At 39.4% G+C, this 23,574-nt stretch overlaps 1 protein-coding gene across 1 annotated transcript in view; it reads left to right on the top strand.

Annotated features, from left to right (window-relative positions):
- Positions 1-13,847: 13,847 nt before the first annotated feature.
- WDR49 (WD repeat domain 49) overlaps positions 13,848-23,574 on the top strand; it is a gene marked incomplete at its 3' end in the record, with an annotated part of 31,309 nt that continues 21,582 nt past the window's right edge. Inside the window, 6 exon segments of the mRNA XM_009585990.1 lie at positions 13,848-13,960; positions 17,046-17,144; positions 17,262-17,359; positions 17,996-18,135; positions 18,741-18,804; positions 18,807-18,973. Of these exon segments, the coding sequence (XP_009584285.1) occupies positions 13,848-13,960; positions 17,046-17,144; positions 17,262-17,359; positions 17,996-18,135; positions 18,741-18,804; positions 18,807-18,973 (681 nt within the window).

Genomic DNA, 23,574 nt, shown 5'->3' with positions numbered 1-23,574 from the left:
TGAGCAGAGGATTACTTTAAATATATGCAGCTGACTATGCAGCAAAGGGTGAATTTAAAATATTAAGATAAGTGGGTTTTATATTGGTACCTTTTGGGAGGGAGGAGGAGAGAAGATAGAACTCTTCCAGGTAGCAATAGTGATACTATGCATGCCATAAGGCAACTATTTTTTTCAGGGACTGAAATCATGTGAGACCTCGATTGAAAAAACTTGTCTGTGTGGATGGTTAAGAACTGCTGATGGACAGATTCAAGTATTATCCTTGTGATTTCATGGCAATATTTCACAAGTTGTTGTAATGAATATCTTGCATGCCCCTTTGAAGTGCACCTTGAGTTTGTTTTGAAATAGAATTGTTATAGAATAAACTTCTACAAGTCTTCAAAATATTTACATGGCCATAACTAGTAAGTTTAGGGAAGAATGTGAAGCAGTTTATAAAGCTGCACAAGCTGTTGCAGGAGGATCACTTCAGACTGAAAGAGCACAATTGCTACAGAACTATTCCTTGTTTAGGTATAAATGATGAAGAAAGGGTACAGCCAGACTTTTCTTGCACACTGGCCTGGTGCCGTATTGCTCATTTGGGGCAAGTGCCTTATCTAGAGTTCAACAGCTGGGTCTTTGAATTTGGTTATCTGCTTAAATAATCTAAAAGGAGAAAATGATATCTGCAGCCCTCCAAAATAGCACTGGATGTTCTGCTGTATATCTGTGCATGGAAATGTTTCCTTGATGAAAGTACTGATTGTAGTGAAAGATAACAATGTGAAGGAGAGTATTATGTAAAAATGAGTTCTTGGAATGTATGTTGTGAATTTCTTGGTTACATAAAGCTATAAACAGGACATGGTCCTTAAAGCTTGCTGTTCAGGCTGTTTTCTGTTTTGACAGTGGTGTTTTGTGTTTACTAGCAAATTGAGCTTAGTAACATGACAAAGGGATAAACAATTTATAGTTAAAACTTTTTGTTATTTATTAAACCTTAGCATGCTAAACTTATTTCTTGGAAAGTGGTAGAAGGGAAGCAATGTTAGCAGTTACAAAGGAGGCAGCCTGACTAATTTAGAGTAATATTTAATTTGCATTTTTGAAGCCTGTGAGTAAAAAGGTTGAGTAGTCTTCCTTGCAGATGATGTTAACTTACGGCGTAGCACCAAAGGGCTTAATGAAAACTAATTAGGTAGAAGAAAGGGAAAGGCACCCAGAGCTTCTGATACTTCATTTGTCTTGAAAGGAGTGGTTGGTACTTGGGGAGACTGCACCAGTGACTGTAAGGAGAGACATGAAAGCTTGGGTTATACTTTGTGAATTGGACTTAATTCCACTAAAATTATGAGATTTTTCTATCTTCTTGGGTTGAGAGAGACAGTAGCTAGTGTTGGCAATCCTTATTAGTTGAATTATGTTTATGTCTGCAGGTGTATTAAAAAAAATAAAAAAGTTTATGACTTGGGTCCCAAACAAGATGCTGTGTTAGGTCCTGCTAATTGATTCCGTGAAGTTAAAGATCAAAGAGGCTATGAAGACATGAACTGTTCCTGTTCATCAGTTCTTCTTAAAACCTTTATTGGGTAAAAGGTACCAAGTATAGGGCTAGGCTTTAGGTAGTCTGGCCAATATGTTTTGTTTTATTTGTAACCTTCTTGTGATTTCTTTTTGTTACCCTTAAAAATAGTGGAAAACGATTCATTGTAATCAATGTCTGGTAATGGGAAAATTTGAAAACTGATGTCTTCAGGTGACACTTTTCTATTGTGTGCAGTGAATCCATATCTAGTGGTCTTACAAACTTTATTTTCCACTGAATATGAGCTGGGGCATATGTCTGTCAAATTTTATTGTGGTTTTGCACTTTATTATTCAAGTTACCTGAGTAGCTAAAGATAAATTTCTCTTAAGGATTCCTAATACAGCAGTTAGCGTTGCAAAATGCTGTTAGAAAATTTCTGCTGTGAATGTGGGTTATAATTGATACAATAATGTTAACAAACACAAAACCAATCTAATAAAATAAAACTTTGTATATTTGTTACTGAAGCAAGGAAATGTCTTAATCACTTGTTTTGATCTTTCTCAGCCTATAAAGAAATGAAGAAAAGCTTAGATTGACTTATTTCTGTTTAGAAGCTTCTTGTTTTAATACCAATAAAAAGTTTTGTTTAAAAGTCTGTAAGATGTGCCAGGTGCCCAGCTCAATTTAAGCTCTATCTTGAGTTGACGTAAAGTGGTAAGTATGAAGTTTCACAGTGTTCTGGTGTCAGAATTTTTATTTATCCAGACAGTAAAATGAGATAGTATCAGTCTTGATTAAGCATTATCTCTTCATATAATCTCATCTAGATTACCGCTGAAATGTTCCTTCTTAATGTTCTTTTCAGATCTTTCACTGTATGTCAAGGGAAGACATGCCTTACTGATTCTGCAGGTGTTATCTGATCTCTTTATTTTACAAAGAAACTGTGTGTGCTTCTCTGAATTGCGTGGGGAACGAAAAAGTTATCTAGACAAGCTTCCCACAAATCAAAGTTTTAGATTATTCCAGTATGAAGGGGAGATAAAATAAATGTGACTTAATGTGTGAGATACTCACAACCACATTTGGCACAGCAGGGATTATCACTTACCTTTGGAGGAGGCACTAGCTGTTCTGCTTGAGAATATTGCTTTGCCATGCTCGGTCTGGCTCATCTTCCCACAGGACTAACCAGTGCCCTCTGGAAGAGGTTTTGCAGGCAGTTTCTGCTTGTGAGCTGTGGGAACTCCTCTAGCTTTGCATAATGATTCAGTGCATTTGTTCACTTTGTCATTTTTCGCTCCACTGTTTTGGTTTTCCTCGTACTCTTCTGGGCAGATGTTGCTTTCAAGAGACTAGCAGGAAATGTGCTTCAGGAACAGAACCACTTCCCAGCAGCAACCTTAGTGCTAAAAAGTAGGACTGAAAAGATGCTCCTGGGTCATCAAGTTTGGCTTTCTGTTGTAGAAGTTAAAAAGTACTATATAATGTTGGTCATAAATCTGTCAAGTTCTATTTTAAAGCCAGCTGCTTTGTCCTCATTCCTCTTGTTAGATGTCATTTTAAAACAGTCTGAAAGAAAAAAAAGCACCTTCAAATATTGAAGTTTAATATGCTGCATAAATTTAATTTATGATGGAGAATTCACTAACCTTGTCCACAACCAATTGTTCTTTTTCCTTCTTTTTCACTTAGTCTCAGGATGAATTGCATACCATCTTGGGCTTCACTTTTTAAAGATACACAATCCCAAGGTTTTGGTCCTCTCTAAAAGGGTAGAGGTACAGGCAATGCTAAATTTACTCCTTTGAGGCTGAGATGATAATTTTTTCCTCATGCTTGTAATACAAACTTGAATTTTGCAACAAAATTCATTGGAGATGGTGTCTCCAAGGTGGAGGATGGGGGTTTGGTTTGTCTAGAGATTTCTGTGGAGGTGATGTCCCTTAGCTTCTCTATCACTCTCCTGCCTCACAGCTTGGTTATGATTTTGTAGACATAGTGCGTGATTTCTGAGACCACGCAAAATGCTTCTGACTAGGTACAACGCATAGCAATTGTCTTACTGGATGGCACGAGCATCTTCTCCATAACTTCTTAATTTGTGCCTTTTCCTCCTTCGCTGTCACTCAGATGCGGCTGCTGTAACAGCTCAGGAGGCAGAACGTGCTGCAGGGTCTGCAGGCAGCGCATTGTCATGCCAAGGACTCGGGTAGTGTGGGGGAGAAAAGCTCTTCGTTAGGCATTTACACCAGGATTCATTCCTAGATGATCACATGTGATTCTCTTCTCTAATTTAGCATTATTGCATGTCGTCTTCATAACTCTTTTTGCAAGAACTGTGCAAGTATATGGCATTTTAATGGCCGTTGTAAGGATGAGGAGTGCAGCTTGGGAACATCTGAGGTGCAAGAATTGTTTGTGCCTGCATTGCACTCATAAAAAGCTCAGACTGTGATAACGATACCTGAACACTATCAGAGTATACAGTTATAGGATAAAGGGTTTAATCTCCTCCCCTTTTCTGCCACCCTGCAGTGCTTTTTATCACAGGTCAAACTGTGTTAAGATCAGTAAGACTTTACCTGGCAGCATATGCAGTGAGAATTTGCAATTTCGGAGTCTACTGTTCCAGAAAAAGTGCATTGTTGGGTAAAGATTAGTTTGGTCAGAAAATTCCGGTTAAAAGTTTGTCTCTGGGTAGACTTTGCTATTGCTATTCATTTGGAATTTGTTTCTTGCTATTAAAGATTCAGGAGAAGGCCGTCGAAGGAAGTTCAGTTGTTTTTGTGAGGACTGTCAGGGACTGTGACACTTGTGAGCACCAAGAAGAAGGGAAGCAAAAGACTGAGCGTTGTGGTGGATGTTAAGCTCTTTTTACCCTAGGGACCCTACTCCTACTTACGAAGTGTATTGAAGAAGGAAAGGGAATTACGGCACTAAGTAACACATTGCTGGTGACAAGGTAAGCAAAATAGATTTTCAGTTGCTGATTTCTAATGCACACTCAGATCTGCTGTGTAAATGTTTGTGAATTTGCATTTGGTACCACAGTCAAAGGGGTCATTGTACCTGATGGATATAATAATTTTAGAGAATATTTTGTGGTATTTCACTGAACTAAAAAGTTTAAAACCCTATATCTAAATTAGATGTCTTTGACATTTTATTATTTTGTAATTGTAACTATTACACTTTTCACAGTAGGTAATTGCTTTTTTCCCCAAAGCTGCATTAGTCTCCAAGGATGAGTGATGGGTGAAATAGAAGCCTGAATGCCTGAAGTTTTAAAATAAAGAGAATCAAATATGAGCTACAAGTAGAATTCACTTAAACTCCCTTTTTGCTGCTGGGTATCTGAACTCTTATAGAGCCACAGTGAAAAATGTTGTGGTGGAATTTGAAAGCAGACTGAGTTACAACCTTTAAGAAAATGCAGGACACTTTCATGGTAAGTGAATTTTCTAATTAAAATGTTAATTGGAAGAATTTTGCCTTGCTTATCGAGGAAAATGTGGTAACCATTTTTCACTGCTGTTTGCATAGCCATGTGGTATTAATAATTTTGTGTGGTTTTCTTCATCTGCTTAATGAATGACAAACAATTTTCTTAAGTGGTTTGGAATGGGAGATCAGAAATTCCTATCAAGGATGTAATGCTGTAAGGATAATAAATACTGCCTATGAAGGTTAAGAAGCAAAACTCAATCCTAGCTGTAGGCTTCCTGTGAATCTAGACAGTCTCTGCAATAGCTGTATCTAAGTACAATTCCCGTGCATGTGACACTACAGCTGTAGACAAACTGTGATCGGTTAACCTAACACCCGTATTTAGGGAGCCGTGCTGCTGATCAGAGTCTTGTCAAAGTCAAATTTAACGCAGGTTCCTCTGAAGCCTCACAAAGAGCCTTGGTTGCTGCGGATAGTGGGGGGGAAAATCCTATCTATGTCTATTTGATAAGAATTACGAAGTTTAAGGGGCAAAGGAAAATATAATTGGAGCTGAGTTTTACTTGCATTTTTTACACGGTTTTAAGTATCAAAACCAAAGCAAACGTTTAAGAGTAAAACCTTGCGCAAGTCGATATTTTCTGTCAGAAAAACCTGAATGAGAACTGAGATGCTCTTTTCAAAGAGAAAATGAATGTCCGCATTACCAAGACACAAAAGCTAAGTATGTGGGGTTTTTCTTCCTTCCAGCGTAAGAAGAGACCTTTATATCATGAAACACAAGCAATAACAACTGCTGACGATGCTAAAGTAAGTGAAGTTCAACCTGTTGACCTCTTTCTGTTTGGAGCTTTTTCTCATGAACATGCAATAATGCTTCTGTAATTCTCTGCCAATATACAGAAGCAACTTGCATTAGCAGAGTAATGCATAAGAAAAATACAGCTGAGGTGCAAAAAAACTTGTTGTAATCGTGTCTGTTGGACCCAAATTAAACAGCAAGGCTGATGCACTGGAATAATTGGAGATCAAACCTGCCATTTGGCCAGTTCTCATTTACTGAGGTGTCAAGTGTGATGTCTAACCTTGTAGCAGTGTTTCACCTGCAAGGACGCTGAGCCCAGCGGGACAGGCTCGGTGTTCTCATGCTGTCTTTACGGGAGAGAAAACCAACAGCCCCCCCAATCTGAGCCGATACTGCTTTGTTTACCCAATTCTTGAAACAGTCAATGAGCAGTTACCGCGCCTTCCTCCACGTTTTATATAAATTGCAATTCTAAAATGTAAGAAGAATCAGGTGCAAACCTTCCCGACTCTTTAATTATTTTGGTACAAAATCTTTATTTATTTCTACAGGCCACAAATTTGTGTCTCGGTATAGCTCTTGAGTTTAGAACAAGCACTTGTGGTCTCTGGGTCTAGGGTTGAGGGCAGGTGGCCCAGAGAGTCCACTTGCGTCCCCGCTCTGCCTGTAGCAGTTCTGTGAAGGCAACAGCCTTAGCTCAGGGGCATAACTTTCAGCACAGACTTTTTATTTGTTTCCAGACTCTTCCTGTAGCCTTTGAGGCTGCTTAAAATGGATGGAGTTCATTTGTACAAGGTACACCTACACACTGCCATTTATTTTCATAGTAGCAGTCATTGGGCTTCATTTTGTGTGTTCAGACTGCAAGCTCCAATTTCGGTTCTTCTCCAAGCTATTAGTCACTGTCCTTTGAGCCTAATTTTAGGAACAAGTGGAAAAGTTCATCATCAAAAATGCCTAAAGTAAATGGATTTTCCTAGGGGAATGGTCCAGCTGCAAACTACTGTTGCTTCTGTTCATCTCTAGATAGTCGGTCTCTCTGAATCAAGTACCCGGAACTAAATTTGAGGAGTTGGCAGCTTTGTGGGTTTTCTGACTTGTTAAAAGCTAATTCAAAACCTGTACCTTCTGCTACTTGTGTGCCTTGCAGGCAAAACTTCTCGTCACTTCTGTATTTCCAAAAAGCTATTTGGAGGGGAACAATGTGGTAGAAATGAATGAAAAACTTGGCCTTTACATTTGTTTTCTTGACCTCTGAAAATTATCCAAAGTGGTGAGTGTTAGTCTTGTGGGGTTTTGTTGTTTGGTGTTTGTTTTTTTTTTTTGCGGGGGGGGATGATGATTCCAAGTTTGTTATACCTTTAAATAATGTCTAAAGATGTTTCCATCTAAATTCATGAATGTGTGGCTACTCACCACAGTGGAAACTGGATAAGATTTTATTTATATATACTGTATACGCTTACTGGTTGTTGGGATGGCATTGCTTCTCTTCTAATTGCCTTTTACTGTACTGTTGGTAGAGTCTAACTATACGGTATACGCGTTGTAGACTGTGGTGTATTAGCATAGTTTAATGTGTGGGACTTTACATGTTTTGGGTGGTTTAGGATCCATTGCAAGACTGTCGCTGCTTTGCTGAAACGATCTTCCCGAGAAGCAAAGGAATTGCTAAAGCTGCTGGGGTTCTCAGGTTTTTGTAGCTGAATTAGCAACAGAAACAAAGAGATAATTTTGTATGAATTTCATTCCTGAGCTATTAGAGTTCAGAAACGCGACACGCAATCTACATCTCTCACAGATGATACGTGTAAAATTCTTTGTCTTTCAGTTTCTGCAGTAAAAGGCTGCTTTTCTGCTGAAGCATCTTGGTGAAAGAACTCAAAGTTGGACAAAAGAACTCATGCTATCAGGAATGGAACTTGAAAACTAGAAAGACAATGTTTGAAATTCCGTAATTAAGTATTAAAATAAGGATTGAAATTTTCCTTACAAAAAGTGTGACTCTGGAACATTATTCCTGCGAGCTGCCTTTGTCAGTATTAAAAGATTTCCAGATGTGGCAGAGTTGGAAGCCTGTTTCTGTAGGAAAGTGTTGGTGTGTGGGGAAATCTGCACTGGCTTTAGCGTGATTGTAACTCCTGCTCTTGCTTCCTCACAACCTAGCTTAGACATAGTGTTGGTTGGCCTGTAGTTAGTAAAGCTATATCTTTGTTTTGCAAACACTATATAACTCTATATCCAAAGTATATCAACTTTTTCTCAATGTGTAGAATATCGCTCAATGGGTAACTCCAAAGTTGAAGAGGAAAATCAAATCCCAGTATCACTTGCAGGTGCAGAGAGGATTCAGTTTCCTTTTTCAATGGATCACTGTTGTTAGAAGGCCAGTTTGCTTATTGTGAAAAATCCCTTCTTTGTGCTACAGTATTCAATACCCAAGTCAGAATTGCCATCAGATTTGCACTTTAAAAATAAATGTAAAATCCCTTTAATATCTTTTAACCACCCACTGAATAAGTAGTCCCCATTCTTAACCCTTCTCAATTACAAAAATCAAACATGTTTTTTCTTGATACTGCCAGCAAATTTGTGACACCACAAGATTTATTTCCCATTTTAAATGAATGAAGTCAGATCCACCAATGGAAATGTCTGCTGTGAATTGCCAGCCAGCTTCCTTACTGGGCAGCTTGAATTCATACTTATTCTGGCACGATAAAGTAATAGCTGGGGCAGAGCCTGGAAGAACAGGGATGTGGGGCCATGCCTATCTAGTCTCTACTGGACTAGTGTGTGCATTTGTCTCGTTTTTCTCGTATTTCTGCTGTATGGCTGGCATAAGTGGTCCCTTTTTCTTAAAAGATGTGGATCGGTTGTTTTGTCTCTAGTTTCAGTGCAGTTTGACACCACAGCAAAGACTGGCAGAGAAAAAGGGTGGCCTTGTCTCAAACGGTGGCTGTAGTTCCAGCAATCCTAACCTTTGCCTGACCTCCATCAACTTGTTTAATTTCCCCGTGCCTCAGGTCCCTGTTCATTATTTAAGGAGTACACACAATGGGGCCCTCATCTCAGCTACATTACTGTAATAATAATAAAATTTCCCAAGCATAAAGGAAAGATTTGCAAGCCAATGAGTCTGTCACATTTTAGAGTGCTGCATAGTCTTTAGAATGAGAAACATTTTAATGTGAGCAAAGGCAAATCACTTACAGTACGGGAACATTCAAAAGCTAGATGGTATCCTCTGAATACTTTAGCATTGAGGTAAAATAAATAAGTCAGTATCTTTCAGCTAAAGAGCTCAGATAATTTTCTGTGTGGATTATATTGCCAGAAGAAAATCAGAGAAGCAAATACTGGGGAGAATAGTCATAATTTGTAGAAAACGGTTGTGTGGAAGGTGAAAATCTTTACTACCTCATTAAAATGTCTACTGCATGTTTTCTTCCCAGAGCAGGAAAATGCTAAGGTATCTGAAATTGCTCATTCCTCACCGCAGTACCTGCGGAGGTGCCAGGTGGAACTGATCTAGGGTTCCCTGCAGCTCTGTGCTGCTCTGTGGGCCGTGATGTTATGTGGACATCTTGCAGCCACCTATTGCTGCTGCTCTCCTCTCCTGGCTTCAAGAGGTGGCATCAGTAAGTACCCTAACACATGTCTTCCTCCAAGACAATGCTGGCTGAGATGTCTGCTTTATTCTAGGTGCAAGGGGCCGTGATGTTATGTGGACATCTTGCAGCCGCCTATTGCTGCTGCTCTCCTCTCCTGGCTTCAAGAGGTGGCATCAGTAAGTACCCTAACACATGTCTTCCTCCAAGACAATGCTGGCTGTCTGCTTTATTCCAGGTGCAAGGCTTCTGGGGCTGTATAATGTGCCAGCTCCCTTTTGCTGAAGAGAGGAATGGGAACCAAAAAGGGGGTCTTACCCACCCTCCCTATATGGTTAAATAGGTTGTATTTATGTCATGGAATTTCTGAGCTTCATCTGGAAGTGCTGGAGCGTGTCCAGAGAAGGGCAACGAAGCTGGTGAAGGGCCTGGAGCACAAGTCTGATGAGGAGCGGCTGAGGGAACTGGGGCTGTTTAGCCTGGAGAAGAGGAGGCTGAGGGGAGACCTCATCGCGCTCTACAACTACCTGAAAGGAGGTTGTAGCGAGGTGGGGGTTGGTCTCTTCTCCCAAGTAACCAGCGATAGGACGAGAGGAAATGGCCTCAAGTTGCGCCAAGGGAGGTTTAGACGGGACATTAGGAAAAACTTCTTTACTGAAAGAGTGGTCAGGCCTTGGAACAGGCTGCCCAGGGAAGTGGTAGAGTCACCATCCCTGCAAGTATTTAAAAGACGTGTAGAATGAGGCGCTTAGGGACATGGTTTAGTGGGCATGGTGGTGTTGGGTTGATGGTTGGACTCGATGATCTTAGAGGTCTTTTCCAACCTTAATGATTCTATGATTCTATCATCTTTTTTCTAGAGATTGAGAGCTTGAACAAAATGTTTTCTTTAGCATCTTTTCGATTTTAAGAATACAGTAGGAGCTCTTAATCTTTATGAAAAATTATTCCTATGTCTCTATTTCAAACTTATTCCAGAAATACAGCATTATTTATTGTGTTGTAATACTGAAAGTTGTCAGTTCAGAGGGGGGTCATGTTATGCTTCGTTTTGTGCAGAGAGACAAGACAAACTAGGGGTGAAAGAGCTTGGAGTTCAAAACAGTATTAAAAAACCCAATCCCTTGATGTAAGGTGGTGGCAGTGGGGAACAGGCTGACCTTTGACTTCAAGCTGTAACCGGGTCATACACTACCTCTTCCTAATCCTTGGTTAGCGTTGCATGCTGATACCAGGGTGAAAACAGGGGAGAGCGGGGCAAATTAGATATATTGTTCTAACAGCCAATCTTTTGCTTCAGAGGCTACTCACAGGAGATAGCAGCAATTTGGCTGTACAAATTCATTTATAAATCACATTTGGTAACTGAGACAAGTTGACCAAATGGAAATGGAAAAAGAGGAAAGTGAGAGGAAGATAATGGAGTCAGAAGGGATAAAGAAAATGTTTTTACATTAAGCCCTCTTGTAGGTTAGACTTATGGACCCAATTCTGAAGATGTTTTGGCACATAATCTCTTTGTGGTTAAATACATGCTTACAGTATGCCAAGTTCTTTGGTTTTGCCTAACTGAGGCTTTAATACTGTGTCTATTGAAAATAAAAAAATGAAACTGTGGTGCATATCTTGGGAAATCATTGCCCTAATACTTTCTTGATATACTATGCATGTAGTAACTAACAATTACTTTTTTTTTCTCTTTACTACAGAGTAACATTCTAAGCAGCCTGACGATCTGCAGACCTGAAGATGACGTTCTGAGAGTCCCATGCTGGCAGAGAGGCAGATTTTTTTTTTTTTTAATATCTCTGTGAGTCTAGGCAGATTGGTTACAGGGGTATATCTTGATTGAAGAACGATTGTGGTCACCAGTGAGAGAGCCATGAGAAAGCATCCCATGATTATTCTCCTGAAACAGAGTAGATGAAGCATCCCCAACACTTTTAGAAGTACTTTATAATTATCATGGACAATGGTAAGATGACTTGGAAAAGTGCACATATGGTTCTGGCTACCTCTGTTCACAAAGATTGCCTTGAATGGAAACGGAACCAGAGAATTGCGGTTAAGAAGATCAAGGGAATTGATTAATCTTTTCGTGAAGAGGGATTAAGGGTTTGGCTTGTTCAAAATCTAATCAAGTTCAGAAGAGAGATTATGAATCTCTACTTAAATATTTGAGATGGATAGAAAGAGAATTCCTTAAGCTAAAAGCTGATATGATTGTATGATCGAATTATTAAGACTATATGATGACTACAGTTGGGTTAGCTACTAAAAGTGGGGGTTCCTCCTTATTTAAGGAAGATGTTGTGTGTTCTTCCAAACACGTTATGAGGAAAAAGAACCTAAATGGCTTTAGATGGAATTTGAGTTCTTGGAAGAGATTGTGTAACAGAGTGGAGAGTTTCTGGGGGCAGGAAATTAGATAAAGTCTATAAATACAAGTCTATAAATACCTGAGGCTTATCTATATGTAAGGGAAGAGGGTTAAAGGCTATTGAGTGACTGCTTTCCACACAAATATTTGCACTGAACCCATCACATGCTTTTGGTGGTCACTGGTTGAGGCCAGGAATTCACTTCTCCCCTTCCTTGAATACTGTAGTTTCTTTTTTATTTATTTTTGGTGTGCATGTGTATGCCAGGGAGGATGTTTGGGCTTTTCTGACTTTCTAATGGAATAATCCAGCTGCAGCCACCTAGAGATAGCGCTGGTTGTCCTATCGGCGTAAGTGCTGAAGTACCTGGATAGTGTAAACGCATTGTGTATGTGTATATGATATACTACAGGGGTGTAAGACAACGGCAGTTCCCTTTATAGTTCTATAAAGGTCTTATAAATTGTAAATTGCTTGGAAGGGGGTTGTGACCTGGAGCGTGTGATGATATATTGAATAGATGTACCAAAGCTCCATTCTCGTGTAAAGCTAAGTGAGCTTCTTCGACCACAAATTCTTTTGGAATAAAAAGTGCCACTTTGGACTGATTGAAACTAGCTGTAAAAATGGATCAAAGTTTGTATTTAACTAGTGAAATAAAAGTGTGTATATGGGGGGGATATTATTTATTAAAAAAAAAATCAAGATTACTTAGCTCAACACGTGCAAAAGGAAGTTTTACTCATTTTAAAAAATGTTACACTTAAAAATTTAATTTTTAGGCATTTTTTTTTAAAGTCTGAATTAAAACATTTCTAGTAGAAGAAAACTCATGATTCAGCTTGAAAACTTCTTATACATCGTTATGAGAAAAATGGTTTTGTTTTCTTTCCTTTTGACTTCAGGTTTCAGCCACCAAGACACAACGTGAGTTATTCTGTCTCTGCTCTTACTGTCCTGCTGGCAAAGCATTTAGTGTGGATTGCTTAGCACCTTAGAAAACCAGGGTATATTTACATTTCATAAAGCAGAGATCCTCATTCCCATGGGTGAAATAAGTTATTCTTTAAATATATCATTTGCAGTCTAGACTATCATGATAATGTAAAACAGAGACTAGCAGAAATAGCAATAAGAAAATATTAATAGAATTGATACAAGAATTAGTTGTGATTTTTCTACACAAGTGTTATGAAGCTGAATTTCACTTTATTTCTCATCTTTTTATTTAACGTAAAAATGAAAGAGTCAGCACTTACTAGCATAGACAGGAATTTGTCATGAAGAGATGGGATTGTATTCCTAACATTATTCTTCACACCCTCCCCTTACCCCCTGCCCAAAGTAAGTAAATACTTCTTGCTAGTAAAGAACAACTGAAGAAATCAGGGTAAAATGTGGGCTGTAGGGTAATTGCTCAGGAGATTACTGACAAGATACAGAAGCTTCCAGCCAATTTCACCAGATCAGGTTGAGCCCAGCAACCAAAAATCGTTACCATCTGACAGCTATTCAATAGATCATCTGAAATATGCTTGTGGTCTCAGGTGTCCAAAGCTCAAAAAAAATACCCCCTCATTAGAACTGGAGTTAATTTACACCTTTCAGAGTTTCAGCAGAGTGACTGGCCCACAGAGAAGGCAATACCACTGTATATTCCCCAGGGAACTGAAAAGTATTGGAATTACCTTTTTTTTTGAGCTAAATAGTATGTATGAAATTCACTCTTGCCATTACAGTTGTAGATTATAGCAAGTGGTGGCATGTATGCTTCATCCCTTACAGTGGAATAAACTCATCCCTGAATGTCAGGGAAGTCTCCAGAACTATCAATTCTGTCTCAAGTTCAAAATATATATGTGCCTCTTTTTTTTTTTTTTTTTTCCCCCCTCCGAATAGTGATCTTACTGCATCATTATTGCATGTTGGCACAGCCTTTCAATATTTATGGTGAGATCAGGGCTGGTCGTCTGAGTCTGAACACTTTTGTGTCAACTTCAGAGCTCTCTATTTAAAGACAAGGCTGACAAGAATTATTATTTGAATGTGTTTTATTTTGTGCTGATAATTAAAAACTACAGATGGGTTATTGTTATATATTATTATATAATGATGATAACAATCCAGATATTTTGGGATCTTTAAGAACTGGTGGCACGGATACAACTCCGAATAAAGCTGTTTTGGCTCCTTGGTAAATACAATTTTAGATCTGTGAGTAACAGAAGACATACTGTAGTTATTTTCTTGCCCTTTTAGAGTCAGGATGAAAGGGGTCAACTGAGAAGAGATTAGAGCAGATGCTACTACCAGTTGGTAGCAACAATAACCAGTAGCTGATTCATGGAAGTTTCTGTATAATCCATTTTGTTAGAGGGATATGTAAGTTATTGAATGCTTTTTTTTTTGTGCTGGCTCTTCTATAGCTGTTGTTTTTGCAAGTAAACAGATTTGCTTCTGTAACCCAAATTCCAGCAAGAACTTTTCTCAGTACAGGCTGTACTGGAGTGCTTGTACAGGAGCACTGCTACGTACGAGCTTTGATATAAAGCTTATGATCAGCATGAAGTCATTCTAACATATGGAGATACTAAGGTTTGGACACTCATTAGCACCTTAAACATAATGTCATAATTATGTTTTGATAAAAATTCTATAATAACTTTTAATTCAGTTTAAAATGAAAAACGTCTCATTGAGTAAATGGGAAGACAGACTCCTCATTCTTCTCGTCATAATCTTTTGCAGAGAGCGTTTGGTTTTTTGTAAACCTAGAGTTTTTTGGTAAGTCTTTCTAGGCTGAGGGAGGTGGTGATGGCATTCATATATATATTTTAGGGTGGAAAAAATGTAGTCAGGCGAAAGGACAGTACTGGCATAAGAACATATATAAATTGGCCTTGAATGATTTAGGTATGCAATTATCATTAGGGCAGCTAGTTTTAGTACAGCTGTCCAGTGGGAACTGTAAGAAGAAAATACAAACTATCAAACAGTAGGAAAATACCCAACTGGCATTACTGCATTTGAGTGAGAGGTTATTAAATTTCTGGAAAGGCTTTCTAATATATTGCTCACAGCATCACAGGTTTCGACCCACCGGCTGAGGAGGTTTGTTCTAGTACTGTACCTACACATGACCTGAATGAAATGCAAAGGTAGGAAGGAAATATATCACTGAATCATAAGATGATGGAAATTACAGGAGGAAAAAACCCTCTCATCTCATTTAGTCCATTCCCTTGATAGCACAGAACATGAATTCAGTCTCACTGTTAGGGCTTTTTCTAATATTCAGGATAAATTACCCTCATCCTAGCTGCATACCATTCCTCACATTTATAATAATTGTACTTCACTAAACAGTTTTTTGTGTTTGCGTTGGCTGCCTTCAATGACTCCCACACTTTGTCACCCCCTTATTTGTCACATACCCGAGTTGCACACATTTAGGTCTTTCAATCTCTCCTAAGAAAGCCCCTTTCTGTCTCATTAAGGAAAATTGCCACAGCAGTGATACTAAAAAGTAAAGACCTGCCAGGTAGGGATTGTTAATAAGATGGGATCTCCGTGCTGTAGTTGTGCAACCACCTTGATAAATGTCCTGATTTGATATTTCAAGGTTGACAGAACCTTTTTATTTTCCCTCCTCGCGTTAGGTGTGTGTTTGGCAGGTACCAGTTACTTTCGTCACTGCTCTAATTGCCTTGTTTGAATGAGCAGCTAGTTCTTCTTGAGAGGAAGGCTGCACACTTTTTTCTTGAATAATCAGATGATCTTTCCCCTCAGAACGTCGCGTTATTGCAGTGAGCAGTTATGATTGCCGGAGTACATGCAGATTCGGTCCTTTACTTAGGATGTGAGAATTGTTTTTCATCTTTCTTACTATAAGATAACTTTAGGGGCCAGATCCCGGTGCAGTGAAACTCCCAAGCCCCGGAGGCTATGCTGGTGTGTGCCTGGCAGGAGTCTGCTCCTTGGAGAACGCTTTGCCGAGTATCTGGACACTGCTGAAAAATGATTTCGAAGAATGAAGTCAGTCACTGTCAAACAGCTGAAAATCAAATGCTGTGCTTCTTAAAACAGATTTAGCACTGCAGTTTTCAGAGCAATATCTGAGTTTTCCCCCTTTTGAGCACTACCATAGAGAAATTCATTCCATCTCGGCCTGCTCCTTTTCCCCAGTTTTCTCCTCTCTGAAGTTTTTAATTTGTCGCATAGTTTGATGTTATGGAAATTACTTTAACATCACCTTTTAGTCAGATGTTCTCTGAGGAGTACGACTTACAATACAACTTAGTCAGAAACAAGTTTGTGTCTTTGTAACAAACTGCAAATTACCAAGCGCGTGAAACACAACCTCTCATAAATGCCACTTACAACCTCGCGGATTCGAGTCCTCGAGCAACAGTCAGGCTTTTAAACTTCCTCATTCGTCTTTCTGTGTGGACTGCAGAGCAAAAATTAAAAATGCATTTGGGTTTTAACTAGAAGAAATAACATGGGGATTTCTCAGGTAGTTATGCATTTTGATCCTGTCGTCATACTGTAGAGTAACCGTGTATTTGTGGGAGAATAATTAGTGTATATTGTAAACATTAGACACCTGTTTTGCTTTGAGTGAAGAATAACTAGCCTAATAGCATGGACAAAATCGAGGTGAGGTCATTTAAGAGAAATCACTTCAGAACTGTGTTTAGAAAGAAACAGCAATGGTTTAGAAGTAGTGGTTCACAGTCATTCACTCTTTCTATATGGACCCTAACTATATAAGCTATATATACTACATGGCAGTGCAGTGTGTTTCACCACAGTGGATTCCGTTCCATTCTGAAACAGAAGGTCTCCTACAACTTTGAGCCCATAAGGGTTGATGCCACTGAATACCTCACAGAATTAAATGTACATTATCCAGCACATTGTCAAGTACATGCCCTTGCTCTCTATAGAGTCATCTAATACATGCTAAGAACCTCAGCGGGTCTCCACAAACACTTCAGCACGTGAGCAATCTTGAAGCATGAGCGCTGGGGACCTTGCAGGATCCAACATCTCTGGGACTTGTTCGAACTAAATGCAGTTCATCGTAATGTGAGGAGCTTCTTTAGTGGTCTTGGTATCAGCCTGCAGGTGAAGTTCAATATCTTTCTTAACTACGTGCCTAGTTCTGTATGGATCAATTTCTTGATTTTTTTTTTTTTTTTTCCCCCCCATAATTGCATATAGTTCTTCATTAAATGCCTTTATTTCAAGTGCAACCAGTGTTACTAATACACTAGTGCTGGTGTGGAGAGAGAGAGAGTCTCATTTACAACTTTGTGTTTCAGAATTGCCCAAGGAGTTTATGCTCTTGCTTTCCACTCTCAACTCTTTTTTTTGTTTTGCTAAAAATTTTAAAATTAATTCTTTCTACTAATTTACCATGATTTATGATGATGGCTATGATTGCGTATTGTACCAATATTTCTTTTACCTGTATGCATATTACCCATCAGAGCGAATTATCGCATCAGTGAAATGCTGGCTGTGATTTCAAAAGACAAATCAGCTTGCAAAGAGAGAAGTTTGGAAAATAAGTTTAGTGAAATTTCAGGTAATTGCAGAGTGGAATTAAAAGAAAAAACATTATGTATGATTACCACTATAATAAATGTTTAGATTTTAAGATAATATATCAAGGATGTCATCCACTCATTTTCTGAGAAATGGGATCAGTCCAGAGATTACGTAAAATCTCTGCCTCTCCTGGATGGCCTCTTGCAGAAAGGGATCCAGGGAAAAATGCATGGCGTACCCTGTGTGGCGGAGTCTGTGTGTCGATTACTTGTCTGCATTTAGTTATTGATATCTTCCAGCTGTGTGTTTTCAGGAATGCGACCCCCTGTTGTCCCTGCAGAAGGGGCAATTTCCTATGATCTGTAGCAATTACTGCCATAGACTTATTACAAGCCCTTTACAACATACCAAGTAAATACTGGTTTAGAAATTGCCTATTCATTTATGTGCACAAGAGACCGTGATATTTCCGTCTAAGCTGCTAGTCTCTTGCATCAGCCCCTGTATGATTCCGCAGGAGATTTTTACCGTATCGCTTCCTAACCGGGCTTATTGCCTGCAGAGCTCCTGTATAATATTTCCAGATCTTTGGAGACCCTTGCAAAACGTAGGTCTGCCAATGCTGATGTTTCAACTCTTTCTCTGATAACTCTGATTTCTTTCTCTGTGCAAGAGCAAGAGGCTTTAGACATAATGGCTTTGCTTCCTCTCATCCGCCTGATTATAAAACAAATAAGTTTCAGTGCAGACACATCAAATGAGAAAGGCACAGACTGTGGAAAAGAAAATGAGCGTGATTCATTAGCTGAGACAGTGTGTTGAGATCAGAAACAGGACTGATCACAAACTGTGCCCTTTATCTACTTTCTGACCTTGGATAAATCACCTCTTTGCTTTTTTTTTTTTTTGCCCCTTTGAATGTGCAGTGCATAAGCCTGTCTAGACAAAGACTGTGTCTTAATAGATGACTAGAAGGGCTAACTGGGATCATGGAGATGGCTCCCCTGCAACCGCGGGCGACCGTGCACTAGTGTTTTGTTTCGGGTGCCCCCACTGCCCTGCCACCACCACGCGTACCGCGAGTCGCAACCCTCTGCGCAGCTCCAGGCAACAAATGTACAATCTTTTGTAAAGGAATGTGAAAGCCACAAAATATAACGTGCCGGAGTAGGAACAGGATATGACTGGAATATATTGTGTATTTATGCAATGAATACAAACCAAATACGTACAAAACAAATAATAATGGAAAATGGTGGTTGACAACTCTTTATAAAAAGCAAACCAAAATGTGTTTAGTGGTAAATGAGGAAAATAATAAGCAAGGCAGACCTTCTGCAGTGCGAGTTACTCATTTCTGAATCCCATTCTGAAGCAAAAACTGGAGATAATTGGTGATTTCTCTGTTATGTTCACAGGTGTTGAGGATCTGGGGCATTCAGCATCAGCTGCGCATCCAGAAGATTGCTGGCTTGTTCCCAGAGATCTGAAATCCCATTCTTCTCTCTATTTTAATGAAGCTCAGAGATGCCCTTTTATCTCATTTAATAATGAACCGATGATATTGGAAATGGAGCAGGAAACTAGGAGAAGGGTCAGAGGCAGCGGGAAAGCTGTTAGTTGTGTCCTGTGCAATTCAGTCTTGAAGCAGGTAAAGGAAAAAAGGCAAACCGACCTTTCTGCATTTCCCTGAAAAAAAGCTTGAAAGTGTGTCCTTGGAAGAGATTTCAGAAAGTTCAGAGGAATGAAAAGAAACAGCCCTTTACTTTGGAAAGGAAATTATCTCATACTGATGTAGCTTAATTGTGATGTTTTGTGACATTCCCTGGAGAGAAATACGGGTAGTCTGCTTCTCCTAAATTTTAGTGGCACTGGCACACTAGCTGAAGTCCTCCAGCCTTTCATATTTGAAAGCCGTTTAGTTTCTGATAAAAGTTCGGTGTTTCAAAGAGATACAAAATCTTCATGTGTCCTGTGCTTCAGTGAAACAACCGTAATAGAAATAAAACTCCTAATCTGAGATGTTCTAGGGTTATCTCTGAGGAAAGCTAGTCTTCCTGGGGCTGCCAATTGCAGATGAACTTGGTTATAAAATTCCTCTTTATTGCCACCTTTCCGTATCCCTGAGGTTAATTCTGAAATATGCATGAAATGTAATTAGTGCAGATCCATTTCTGCCGGCGCGTTTTACACAAGTGGCTGACAGTGGCAGACCTGGATATGTTCATACTAAAATGATTCAGTTAAATGTAATACCACTTGGTATGCAGCGTGAGTGTTGTTTGTCTTCACAGTACTTTAATGATGCACTGCAGTCTTTGGTATCGAAGCACTACCTGCATCTCAATGAAGAGCCACGGTTGCTATACGGGGGAACGCCTCTGATAATGTTTTCTAGAGCTCAGCCCAGACAGCATCTTTTATCTGCTGCTTGAGCTGCAAACCTTAGCGCACACTGGGTTCTGATATGGGGTATTGTCACTTCTTGCATCACTTTGTTTGGTGCAAATGAATGTTTAGAGCATGGCAGCAGTGCTACAATCTGATTAAAAAAGAAAAGGATAAAAAAAAAACCCAAAGAAAAGCAGCCAGTGATCTAGTTTGCTGTCAAAGCCATCCATCTGTGCCCACCTGTCTGAAAGCACAATTCAGAATCCTCTCCCTCCGGACAGAGTGTTTTCAGGTTAAAGCAACAAATGTTTCTTAAACACGTCTCCTAAAGCTGTAAGAGAAGTTAAGATTATTTTAAACTCTATTTACAAGAAGTTACTTTGCTGTTTCGTTAATGGGGACGCGAATGCAATCTCTTCATAGGAGCCTGTATGGTTAGCAATTACCCCTTTAAAATTTTTTTGTCAGCCATCACTCGGTGCTAAAACAGCTTTTAGAATCATTGGAGCTTATGCTGGTAAGTTGTAGGCTGAATTGTCCTTCCCAAATAGCTTTGGTGCACTTGAAATCTATCCTCTTCAAGCGTAGTTTGGATGTGGATCAGGCTCCGAAGGCGAGATCAGTATTTGAGAGTTTTTTCCTGTCTTGGGAAACTGAATCAAAATGCCACTTGCCAGCATGTAAGCAGAAAATTGGTTGTCTCGAGCTCAGTATAGATGCATCGTGCCGTAACAGACCAACAGTGGTGCAGGCTTAGAGCCAGGTGAGGTAATAGCAACCTTCTGCGAGACCTTCCAGGAACACGTATACAAACTCAGCCAGTGTTGGAGCAGATCAGGAGGAGATACAGGGCTTGGTCTTGATGTTGGGGTAAATGGGCTACTGAAGGGCATGACTTTCAGCTGTGGAAGGTAAGCCTCACTCCGTGCAATGGCTGAAGAAGTTAGAGAAAAAGCTGAGTCTTTAGCACTGGTATCCTACCTGGTTTTCAGCTACGACTGTTGTATTTTGCCAGTGCAAATCCTCTCCCATTTATAATTGACTAAGGGTTCTTCCTTTACTACTCTAATGCCTTAACAGATACGTATGCATTTATCGTGGCAGTAGCAGAAGCTCCCTGGGCAATGGACCAATTCCTGTATGGTTTCTGTTTAAGACTTCAAAGGGATTTGGAATATTAAGTATAAAATTAATTTTGTTATTAATAAAGTGTTACTTAGCAAGAGGAACACTGTTTTCAAGGTACATATGTTTTCAGTTTAGCTGTTGAAATTGAAGGCTCTGTGAGCCACAAAATTGGACTCAAAAGGAAAGGATGACTAATTCCCTTAAGACAGCAGCATCACTGGATGCTTTTATTTTGGGGACAAAAACATCTATAAGGATTTTTTAGTAGTGATATTCAAAAGTTAGACATGTGCATGAATTTGGATGACCAATTTGTTCTGATGTAACCCTGAAAAGTTAAATACCCAAACACAGACAGCAATCTGTGATACGAAATGCTGCCGAGAAGGCGATACCAACGCGGCAGCGCTGAGCAGCCCTTGACTTGGAGACCTGTGTCAGTGCTGGGCTGGCTGGCGGTTCTTCATCTCAATCTCTTCAGACTATACGCTTCTTTGGCCCTCTTACTGCACATTTGTCATGCTTAAAACAGGAGTAATGGAGAAGTTGATGTCTGTGAATGGGAGAAAGGGTACTTTTTACTTCAGGATTCTAAAATATCGCTGCGGACAAAACTCATGGAAAAAATCTTGCCCTTGCCAAATGGAAACACCTTCTGCTCGAATAGTCTGGGCTTTCTGTCAAAAGTATTCACTTGTGAAATTAAGCCTAAATTTAAAATTTGAAAAATTCCCTATTTGAAGTTGGGAAAAAATGGTGGTTATTGGTTGTTAGGAATCTTTTTGCTTGCTGTGTACCACTTATCAATGTCTCTCTTATTTCTGCATTTCCCATAACTATTGGAGAGGCTCAGAGAAACAAGGTAAGATGTTGCTGCGTGGTGATTTGGGAAGAGATGCTTAAATACCACAGCTAATTCTGGCTGCAATGAGCACCATGGATTTGACACGAAATGTTGCATTTTTAGTTCACTTTTCTGAAATTAAACATTTCTTCAAGAAAGCTTATAATAAAGTAGTACCCATGTGAAGGAGAACAGAATCATCTCAGAAAAGCTTAAAATACAAGTCTGGTAGTCTATTTAGATGAATCAGCCTCTTCCATAGAGCAAATCTGTCTCGTATCTATAAATGGATGTGATCTAGATTACAGATTTATTTCCCTTAGATATTTAGAGTAGTTAGTGTCTAGATTTAAACCTAATTTCTTGCCCTGTGGCTTGTGTTTTTTATTATTAAAGCTAGTTTTGCCTTTTAGCATCTGGAGCCATGCTTGGATATGAAGATGATAGGTACATCTAGGGCAGGTACCTGTGACACTTGCATTTTCTGGGCTGTAAATGCACACCGTCAATCACACTGGTGTATGGGCCTTTGATATCCCCTGCCCTGTGTTTTCTTTTCCCCTCTGCTATTTAGTCTTCTGCTCATTCAATTTTAGATGCTGATTTTCTTGAAATGAGCAGCATCTGTCTTCCAGTAAGTATGTCTGCTGAATTTGGCATGTTCAGTATCACCCATTGATAGGTACAGAATTGTATTATCTAGAAGTTACTTTCTTATCATACCGGAACAGTGCCACCACGCGCGGAGGGTCGGCCAAAGCGGGGCAATGTGCTCCGTTTCCACCGGCATGTACTGCAAAAACTGAGTTACTCAGTTAGGATACTCTCTGCCTGGTTTAAAAGGCAAGATTTAACTATGCAGTATACACAGAAAATTGTCTATAATTACCAATAAATGTATTAATAAAAATACCTATTTGAAATCGTTTAAAAGGAGGGGGAAAAACTTCTTATAATCTCTCAGCCAGAAAACTGGTCTTTGCAAAAGCTAGGAAGCGAGGCATAGAATTTAATGCTAAATTTAATGCTAGCGCCGCCATTCCAGGTGATCATGTCCTGAACGGCTCCCACACTGGCCATGGGTAAGTTTGAATAGGAAAGCCTTCAGAGAAGTAACCGGTCTGCTAACTTTGCTATGAAATGCTTGTTAGGTCAAGTAAATCTTGAATTTTACTGCTTTGGTAATCAAATCTCACAACAGCAATAATGAAACTTTAGTTTCTAGAAGTTGTCTGGAGCTGTAATCATAACTGTCCAGTTCTAAACCAATTTCCCCACCTTTCTTTCATATTGGGGTACAACCACGATTTCTGGGTCTGTTGTGCCTTTTATCTGACAATCGTGACATAGTCAGCAACAGAGCTTACATTTTTTGATGTCCGTTCTTTTAATTTATCTGTTTTTAATATTTTTCACCATTCCTTTATCGCTAGATGTGAACTTCTCTCTCATGCTCCGTGTTTAAATTACCTTGGATGAGTTGATCATAAGCCTCTGCCTGCTGGGTGCTGCCACAGAGGAGAAGTGGGGTCTCGGGAGGCAGCCCTGTGCCATTAAAACTTGTTCTAACATTAAAAACTTCTGGTAATGGAGTCTTCATTAATTCCTCAAATAATTTATTCTAGACCTATGTTCTCCTGAAAAAAGAAAAAAGCTTTTAAAAAGCTTTTTCTAATGTCCAGCTAGATGTTCCTTCCTGCAATCTGAGGTCCCCAATGCTTGCCTGTCCTCCCATGGTCACGGACCTGGTCCTTTCTCACACTGCAACAGCCTTCAGGTCATTGGAGATTGCTATCACATCTTTCCTCAGTTCTCTCTATGCTAAAATAATCACATACCTATGCCTTGTGGCTCTCCTTGATCCATATCTTTTCTGGATCTCTCTCCAG

This window comes from Fulmarus glacialis, unplaced genomic scaffold, assembly GCF_000690835.1.
Source record: "Fulmarus glacialis isolate BGI_N327 unplaced genomic scaffold, ASM69083v1 scaffold6229, whole genome shotgun sequence".
Lineage (NCBI taxonomy): Eukaryota > Metazoa > Chordata > Aves > Procellariiformes > Procellariidae > Fulmarus > Fulmarus glacialis.
This window is presented reverse-complemented; position numbering and strand designations above follow the sequence as displayed.